General features: G+C 40.1%; 1 protein-coding gene across 1 annotated transcript in view; it reads left to right on the top strand.

The window, feature by feature from the left end:
• itpr2 (inositol 1,4,5-trisphosphate receptor, type 2) overlaps nucleotides 1-10,347 on the top strand; it is a 58,281-nt gene that overhangs the window by 29,483 nt on the left and 18,451 nt on the right. The window contains exons 38-40 of the mRNA XM_079465894.1: nucleotides 8,790-8,892; nucleotides 9,400-9,587; nucleotides 9,678-9,858. Of these exons, the coding sequence (XP_079322020.1) occupies nucleotides 8,790-8,892; nucleotides 9,400-9,587; nucleotides 9,678-9,858 (472 nt within the window). The remainder of the gene's footprint in view (nucleotides 1-8,789; nucleotides 8,893-9,399; nucleotides 9,588-9,677; nucleotides 9,859-10,347) is intronic.

Genomic DNA, 10,347 nt, shown 5'->3' with positions numbered 1-10,347 from the left:
TGCACACTATGTACAAAATGTTGTAATGTTAAGCAGGTGCTGTTGTTCAGCTGTAATCCTAGATTGCTGGTAATGCCCAAATGGTCACAACAGAACTGTCTTATCTTTCTGTTTTCCCCAGTGTTTATACAGTTTATAGATCTATAGCAGGTGTGTGTGAGATTTAGGGTTCACAGGGTCACTTAAGGTTGCAGGGAGGGTGTGGTTCCTATAAAGTGATCCTAAAACCGTTTGTGTGTAGTTTTGATTATTGTGTATTTGGAGAGTTGCTTTTTTGCAGGGAAGTTTTGACATGAAGGGACAGGTGCATTAAAATACATTAAAACCATTTAAATGAAATTAAAATGTTTTTAAGTACATTTTCTTAATATTTATTTTATAATATTACATTTTCAAAATCTTTTATTATAGTAACCTAGAATAGAAAGAATTTTTGTTCTAAGCTATGTGATGGTAAAGGCTTTTATTTTAAACAATAAAATGGAAAATTTGTGTTGTTTCTGTATATATAAATAGTCTTATCTGGCATTCATTTGCAATCGATGTTGACTTTTAACTCGATGTTGACCTTTAAATAAACATGCTATGTCCTCAGAGATTTGTTTTTGTACAGTAGTAACGTAGTAGATTACATCATAGTTTGGCTTAATTCAGTACAAATGTTGGCTGGCTCTAGAGGTTTTCTCAGATCTCAGACACGAGGTTTGATGATCATCTTTTTCAGAGAGCTATAAAGACCATGTAAGCACGACTCTGTGTACGTGTAAAAACCTTTTGAAAAGCATCCAAGCCACTTGTGTTCCTCAGCGAGAACCTTTTCTCTTTCCAGGACCTCTCTGTTCAGTGCGTCCAGCTCTTATTACAAAACGCTCACAAACCGCTGTGTGTTATGTACTGACATCAAGTTCTGGAATGTATATGTATGCATGTTACACAGAGCACTACCTCACGTTCACGAGCGAAGCGTGCCCTTGAAGTAAGCTCTCTCATGTGTTTGGTTGACTAACTTTGTGTGAACGTGTGTAATGACTTCATGTGCGTATAAACAGGCCTCTCCTGTTTGTTGACAAAAGGAAGAAAAGCCCCATTACATAACACTCCATACTGCCCTCTCTCTCTTTCTCTCATCCCGTCTATATCTCCCTCCAGCCAATTTCACACCAACGCCCAGAAGCAAAGCTGCTTTGCAGGTTAACAACCTTGCACAGTTAAGCCCCTCACACACATGCACACATGCACCGCTGGCGAGCGTATGCTTGGTCTAAAACCCGTCCGCACGCATGTACACTTGTGTTAGCAGGTGTCCCTGAGAGCTGCAGTGGAATACGACTGTTTCAGCCCACACACATTCACCAGAGCATTTAGATCTCCCAGACGAAAAACCTACACACACACACACACACACGTTTAACCCCAGACTATTCCGAGTGCTCGGACGGAGGATGGTTTTCATTGGCAGTGAAAAATGTAGTTTGGTAATATTAGCACTCACTACCTATGCAGTCTTTGTAATATCAGCAGAAAAAAGGTGTTACAGAGGCAAAGAGGAAAAACACACCTCTAGATGATACCACAGGATGTCCACGGTGCTCAGAAGGTATGGGCTTTACTGAGGAGACATCAGGATATGGATGTACTCACCAGCAGCATAGATGTTCCTTATGGATATCTATAATTGATATCCATTAGGGGTTTGACAAGACACTTATCAGACGAGACTGTCACACTGTCAATCCTCCTTCCTCCACTGACTGAACCCTCCTAGCCTTCAGAGAAACAGTTAAAACTACAAAACACATCATGTTTTATGCTAACATTGCACATATGTAAGAGACAGACGATCATTTGTTGAAGAGGTTTGCCCGTGAATGAATAAAAAAATGTTGCTATACTGCTTGTTGTACAGTCCACTGCTGTGTGCGCTGCTGGCAGTCCAAGACGCTGTGGACACGTAAGATGCATGCGAATGTTGAAACTGCATGCCTAGCGCGTGTTTACATAGAGATTATGGGAAAGTAGCGCTGTGGAATGGAAAATCGCGTTGTCTTTATGAATGGTCGGGCAGCACAGTACGCACTTTTTGCAGTTATTAGCGTGTTCTGTTCAGAAATGAAAACGGGTAGCACCACAACAAATCAGTTCGAAGAGCACTGCGAACGCCTGAGGGAAACGGGGAACATCGATACATCACTTCGCCGGAAGTAAAAATGGGAAATTCTCCCAACTGCCAGTCAGAAAAACAACAGACGAGTTTTTGTATGCCTTTTGTGCATTGTGACAGTTCATTTAATTACATTTACATGTAGTAATTTATCAGACGCTTTTATCCAAAGCAAATTACAAATGAGTTACACAATGGAAGCAATTGGAACAACATAAGGACAATAAAAAACATAAGTGCTATAAAATGGGTCTCATATAGCCTACCACAGTATACATATATTTTTATAAAAAGAGTAGAAAAGAGATATAAGTCAGAACTAATTGGTCAGGCGTTGACGGAAGAGATGTGTTTTCAGACGATTCTTAAAGATGGCTACAGAATCTGATGATCTTGTAGCTGCGGGCAGAACATTCCACAAATGTGGACCCCGATCCAGAGAAGCGATTATTTTATTTTTATAAAAAATTGTCTTTGTCCTTTTTTCACCTTTCGGAATGGCACCACAAGACATCGTTTGTTTGCAGATCGTAGGGATCTGGCGCGTATGTAAGTCTGCATTAGCGAATGAAGATAAGGGAGTGCCAAACCAGTGGTGGTCTTGTAAGCCAGGAGAAGAGTCTTGAATTTGATAACATCGTCTATAGGGAGCCAGTGTAAATTAATGAAGGGAGGAGTGCCGTGTGCTCTCTTCGGTTCATTGAAGACCATTCTTCAATGGCATTCTGGATCATCTGTTGAGGTTTTGTTGTGCAAGCAGGAATTCCAGCTAGCAGCGCATTGCAACAGTGCAGTCTGGACAGAACAAGAGCCTGGACTTGCATAGCATGCTCGTATAGGAAATGTCAAATTTTCCTATTATTGTAGACGATTCATCTACAGGGCCGAGTGGTACTGGCAACCTAATCTGTGAAGTTTAGCTGATCATCGATCACCACTCCCAGGTTTCTGCCTGTTCTGGAAGATGTTGAATGGAGAAGTTGTGAGTAATCTTTGTGTCGGCCGGGATAACAAATAGTGTAATAATTGTTAATTATTAAATACTGTGGTTTGCTTCAGGTAAATATGTGATTTTACTTTTTGTAGCATTGTTTTTATGTAGGCTAAACACTCGAATTTGAATGTATTTATTTATATTTATATTTTACTGTGCAATTGAAAAGTTATTACCTCCGGAATGGACATAGGGAAAAAAGTGAGATGAGACTGATGCGACCATGGATTAAAGGATCAGTATGCAATCCTGTGCAGAATTTTCTTTTGTCATGTTGGTTGGAAGTCTCTTAACATCCCGATAGCAATCAATAAGTAAAGTGATACTGTAACAAGGTTCAATAAAAGGAAGGAAGGAGGCGGGAACCGGCGAACGTAAAACACTTTTAATGAAATAAACAAACAACAAAACGAAAGTAAAATGCCAGCAGCTCCCTCATGGTCGACTGCCAGCCACATAAATACAATAACACATCACATAAAGTCCAGGCCTGGTCCTCCCTTGCCCTTCCCTGTTGTCGCTCCTCTCTTATGCCTCCGGAGCTCCTCCGTCAGAGATGCGAGACCGGCGCACGCGCAGCGGCCTCGCGCCGTTCCCTCCCTCACGTTTCCTGAATAGACTTTGGTTTGATTGAAGTGGAAGTCCTTAAATGCTACCTCGCTTCTGAGTTTGCATACAAAAATACATAATCTCTGGGCCTCCCTATTCCGTGAGGATTGTGTTCTCGCGAGACTATGAGATCTAGTCACACCCTTAATATTCACCCTAGTCCTCTCAAAAAACACCACTGGAGGACATCACAGTTAAGTGATAGTTCACCTAGAAATAAAAAATTTCATCATTTATTCAACCTTATGTCATTGTAACCCGTATGACTTTCTTTCTTCGGTAGAACACAAAAGTAGATATTTTGAGAAATGTTGGTAACCAAACAAAACAACAAAATATCTTCTTTTGTGTTTTGCAGAAGAGAGAAAGTCACTGGAGTTTCAAATGACATAAAGGTGAATAAAACTTTGTCTTATTATATGTACCATAAGATTTAAAGAAGTATAAAGGGCCTGGTGGAGGCTCTTTCAGAAATGATACAGCACTTTACCTCTGTGAAACACCTAGAAAAGACTGATACTTTATAGAACTGCTTGGACAACAGATGTTATCATTGTTAATTATCAGAGAATCAAGGATGCTGTGCTGCTTTTATTTGCTTTTGTAATGGCTTTATTACATGAGCAGCTGTAATTGAGTCCTAAGTACCTGTTTGTGGGTAAATGCTCAATTCAGTTGGCAAGTGTGGGTGTATGTATGCCAACAAGGTTTTGCTGGTTTTCCCCTGATTCTCTGATGTCATACAGTTCATCTTACAAACACGTTCTGTGCCCCTAACGACATTAGGCGATCACATGCCCTGCTTCCGAACAGCCATCTTCAGCAGTGCTTGTTTATTTGCCTGCTGATGTTAGTCTTGGACATCATTAGTCTTGGATCTCTCCAATTGCTCTCACATGCGAGGCTAATTTGTTTTGCTGCTGGTGGCACTGTTTATGAGGAGAACCACACTGAACACTGCTGCCACTGAGAGCAGGTCACAAGGGACCTCGGGACCAATCGCAGAACGGTCAGGCCACCGGACTGGGTGGATGCTTACAGGAAACTTGAGTTGGTGACGCCCTCTTGTTCTGCTCTTTGCTGTGTAATACGTGATTAGGAATACAATGTTAGTGAGGAAATGCTGAGGATATGATAGTGATGAAAACTTTGTCAGAATTATTGCATCTTTGTAAAAAGAGACTTACCTTCATGTAATGAAGCTTTTTTACATTTGTGAAATCTTGACTCCGATCCTTCCATAGGTTGAGACAGAAGTCTATCAAAGCAAGAAAGGCTTGCAGACGTTTTTCACGTTACTGTGTGTACGTAATAACGTATCATTTTTATGTGAACTGTTCCTTTAAGACAGAGCCAGTAAAAAGTGATCTAACGTAGCATATGATGCAACAGAAAGAAAAAGCAACATGGAAACTTTATGCACTCCATAGACCTTCGAAACATGGTTACATAGATTTCTTGCTCACTCTTTCTTCCTTCCCCAGTTTCTGTTATGATGGTGTTTTTTAAACTCTGGAGAAGATATGGCTGTGATGTTCATGTCTAGACTGTCAGATGAGGTTTTAGGTGTATTGATTTTTCCTGCTTGTTCTTCTCAATACATCCATTCCACCCAAAGCCAAAGTCCTTACTCCATCCTTACAAATTGCAGTGCATAGTAGCAAAGTTTCACTCCATTAAGTTTACTGTGTCAAATTAGTATTGGAGGTCTTTTTCAGTAGGGTGAAAAATTGCAGCTTCAGTGGTTAAGATCTGAAGCAACCTCGGCGGGGAAATCTGCAGGGAATGTTTGGGGGGGTTGTAGTTATTTATTTTACATTATGTTTATCATGTATATTTGTTTTTACGTTTTTTTATACTGTGGCATTATAACTTTAGGACTCTTTCTGCATATTTGTTATGCACTATTAGTATTGGTCATAAGTATTGAACTTTGACTGTGTCTATGAAGGATGAATAATACCTTGTAGATTATGCATTTGGTTTACTTAAGAAATACCGTACTTCACATTTAAATGTGTAAATAAAACTCAATACTGCTTAAAAGGGATGACTGCTCTTGTGTTGCTTAGATGCAATCTTATGCATAGATTTTATTGCAGTGGACATTGCCGTTAGCGCTCATTTAATGTTCTGACACTCTTTCTCCCTCTCCCTCCCTCCTCTCCTCCTTAAGTCAATTTTTTAACACATCCACAAGACTATGGCAGCTGTAACCCTAGAGCGGAGCCCCATGTGCTGTGATTGCAGTGGATATGACCCAGGGGGGAGCCGTGAGGCCTTAAACTGAGCCTGAATCGGACTCTCTCTCTCTCTCTCTGTATCTCCATCCTGAGCACTCGGGCACCTGCAGTCAGCAGAGCAGGGCATTTTTAAGCTCGCTGGAGCATCCCAGGCTTAGCTGGGCCAGCCGCAGTGTGGCGTGCCCGTGCACATTTTAAAGAAGTCAGTTACCTCCATTCCTCCAGACTATCTATTCTTCTATCTCTCCCTCGTCCTTGTCTCTCTCTCTCTATATCGCCCTCTCATTCTCTGTCTTGCTGCTTTATCTCTCTGTCTCTTTCTCTTTTTTTCCCACCGTCCTCGCTTCACCTGCACTGATTTTTTTCCCTCTCCAATGCAGCAGCAGACGGATGAGTCAGACCGGTCCCGTTACCTTCATCTTTCACTTTTCCTTATTTGTCTTCCCATTTAAAATCATCTGCAGAAGTGAAAAAAACTGCATCACCTGGAAGGATGCTGAACTCCCCCACTTCGGCTGATTTTGTGAGAAAGCGAACAGATTCGGAGAAAACGGCAAACGCTATATAGTTATAAATCTACAGTATATAGTTGTTGTGAGTTGCAACTAAGTTTTTCATTGGCATCTAGAGCATTGCTATGCAAATGTTAGTGTCATGGGTGGTTGCTAGGGCAGTGGTTGCTATGGGCTCCAGTGCATTGTTATGCAATTGTTTGGGTTCTTGGACAGGTTGTGTGCGTTGCCATGCAGTCGCTTGTTTTTTCTGATTGCTTACTCTTGGAAGTCAGAATTAGGGGTTTAAACAAAGTCAAATGTAAAGTATGACAGAAAAGGAAAATAAATATTCTGACATTATTTATTCCTCATGTCATTCAAAACCTGTAGGTGACTCTTTGGAACATATTTTGAGATGTCTCCGTAGTTTTGTCTCCAAACAATAAAAGTCATTGGGGTCCAGTGTTGTTTGGTTACTATATTCTTCAAAATATCTAGAAAGTCACACAGGTTTGCAATGACATTACGGTGCTTAATAAATAAAAGAATGTATATTTTGTGCTGAAATCTTTTTAACATCAAGTATAAATAGCAATCATGATACTTGCCTTCACAAGTGCTCAGAGTTTTTATCAGATCGTAATGTTCACCTGCTGTGAGTGTGTGTGACGGTTCATCCAGACAGTCAGAGCAGACACAGTCTGCACTGACTGCTGATGAAGCCGAGTGTTTACTGAGAGCAGGAACATCAACAACACGTGCTTGTCGGAGTGGGAGAGGAAAGCGTCTTCTCTCTGTGGCAGTTTGTCATTGTCCTGATGGCGTGCACGTGACCGCACGGACCCCGCGTGTCATCCTCTTGAACGCTGCTCAAAGCATTTCTGCCATTGACTGAACTTTAAAGTTGTTGATGCTGATTTAGAATGCCTTGTGTTCATCTGGATAGATTTTAAACGCAGTTTAATATATTGTTTTTTACATTTGCAGAATGTTAGGATTAGAAGTGATAAAAAGAAGAGTAAAATCTAATGTTTTGTTAATGAATGATAAATATATCCTTTTTATTTATTGATTATAGATGTAAATGCTTATCAATTTATAGGAAATTCAAACAAAGTGTAAAAGGTTAAAACATTATAATATCGAGACATGTTTGCCACTGTGCTGGTTTCCATAGGAACAAAGATAACTTTAATGACATCCAGTCATGTCACTCCAACCGGAGTTCATTTTCTCTCTCCGCCTTTTAAAGTTGCAACTATTTTCTACCAGATGTATTAAAGAGAAGGAACAAGACAGACATGAAGGATACAAAGAAACAGGAGAATATTAGGCAAGCAGAAACGATTCTGTACCATCCTGCTCCCTCCGTCGTGCCTTCCGCGTGATCTCTCAGCAAGCCGCCACCAGGTGTTACGTAACTCTCTTTCTTTCTCTCTGTTAATCTGTCTTTCTCGCTCTTTCGGTCTCCGTGCCAGCCCCCTCACTCTCTCACTTTTTCACACATTCAGTTTTCTCTCCCACTGGGAAACAGATTTTCGAGGCGGCCGTCCGCTTTCTACCTTCAGCTTTCACCCTCTGGGTTTCGCTACACTTCTGGCATAATTACAGCAATTATGACAGATTATTCCAGTTATGTAAAATTATCCCATGTGAGCGGGAGTTTTATCCGACATGGTGGGGAGGGAAACACATAAAAGTGTGAGAAGACTCAGAACAGGAAATGAAAGTCACTCACATGCTGGGATTGCATTGAAGTTTTGTATGGTTATCTGACATTTGATTATCCGACAATAAAAGCATTCATTACTTATTTGAAGCAATTATAACTTTAAGTTAATAAAACACACATTGGTTAATGAGCAAATTCATCCATCAAAATGGTCTTATTGCCTTTGTAAGTTAAGATGTCGGATACAAGTTTGTGTAAGTCATTGTGGGACTTTGATGTGATTTGATTTCTAGCCACGTAGGTAAATAAACCTGCATATACATTTTTTGTTAAAGCAAAAGTTACGGATTGCAGCTGACAATGTTAAAAATAGGTTTAAGGCAAATTAAATGTACTGTAAGCGCAAAATTAAGAGCAACATCCTTTTTTGAGGAGGTTTATAATCTATTATATTTCATTGCTGTGAACAAAGAATGTGTGTGTTTACAAACTGAGGAAATATTTTACATTTACTGAAACTTAAACATAACTTAACATTATATACTGTATACTAAACATTTTATGTGTGATTAAAGACGGCACGTTAACTGCCATACCGTGTCTCTTTCTTCCTCAGGGAAACGTGCTGAGGAAGTCTCTCCTAACCCATTACTTCGGCAACCAGCGGCCCTATGCCAAACCCCTGGACTACGGCAGTGGAAACAGCTCTTCCTCTGGAGGTACAGCACACAGTTGGCTCACAGTAAACAATCTCTCGCTTAACTTCACCTCTTCTCGTACCTGACTCTAATGAAGACTGACTTATTCACCGTCTCAGCACAGCTGGTGCTGTCACTTTAAATACAAGACATAACATCAGTTCAGTACACAGAAACTCTCCAACACATTATTTAAGAAATTAACTTTCAGAAAGATTGTATGGTTCCCAACAGCTAGCTTGTGGGGCTGGTTGGGGAACGTTGCCATGCAAGTTGACTTGATTCAGGTTCAGTTCGAATTTGGTTTCCAACGCAATATTAAAAGAATGCTATATAATGACAAAGAACCGCAGTATAGGTTTTGAAAATGCACTGTATAACAATATGAATGTATATTTTTGATATGTTTAGAGGACAAACTAATATAAAAATCCTTTGACAGGAGTGTGATTATTGTATGGTTTCAATCACATTGTAACAAAATAACTAAAACAGTGTTTTTGTGTGTACATGTGTGCATGTGTTTAGGTGTCTCTACAGGGCAAGACTCTGATAAGCCAGGCACTTGCGTTGCCGATATCCAGTGTATGTTAGACAGTGTTGGTGCTTCTGAGCTGGTCATCGATCTCATCGTTAGCTCTAAGAATGACCGGATCTTTGAGGAGAGCATTCTGCTGGGCATCGCACTCCTTAGAGGAGGGAATACACAGATCCAGGTAAGCACAGGTGCTGCCCGATCCACGCATATATACCTGGATCTTGCAAGTGCCTCTGTTTGATGTCATTTCCTGTCGTCACACCCGCAGAACTCTTTCTATAACCAGCTGCACAAGCAGAAGAAGTCTGAGAAGTTCTTTAAGGTCTTCTACGATCGCATGGAACTGGCTCAGAAAGAGATCCGCTCCAGCGTTTCAGTCAACATGTTTGAGCTGAGCTGCAGGAAGAGAGAGGAGGAGGGAGAGGGTCTGGGAATGAGACATAGAAAAGGTAAACTTCCTGTTTTTCTGTTCATCCTGAAATAAGAAGAATCAAATGTTTACTTTTATTTTTGCAGGATGACTTTAATGAGAGTTTGATTGCAGAAATGGGAATTTGGGCTTTGCTTAATTATCTTGAAAATATGGTCACAATACAAAATCCCAATGCCCTTACAGTAGGCTTAATTTTCTTTACTAATTGTAATTCACTAACAAATTGTGAATTTAGATTATTGCAAAATGTAATACTTTTTCAGGTGCATGTTCGAGGTGGGAATAAATTGCCAAATATTTCTCAATAATACACCGTAATGACATCATGTCAAATAATATCGTTAAATAATTCAAAAGTAGTAATAGTTTAAAAATGCTGTTTTGACTTGCTTAAGTGCTTTGTTGAAGCGTATGTAAAGCATAAAAAAACTTTTCTCATCTTCTTTATCATACATGGTTAGTCTTAAAACTCAATCCAGACTTATAAATGAAACGCTGCATTTGC

Source organism: Barbatula barbatula, assembly GCF_947034865.1.
Source record: "Barbatula barbatula genome assembly, chromosome: 10".
Classification (NCBI taxonomy): Eukaryota; Metazoa; Chordata; class Actinopteri; order Cypriniformes; family Nemacheilidae; genus Barbatula; species Barbatula barbatula.
This window is presented reverse-complemented; position numbering and strand designations above follow the sequence as displayed.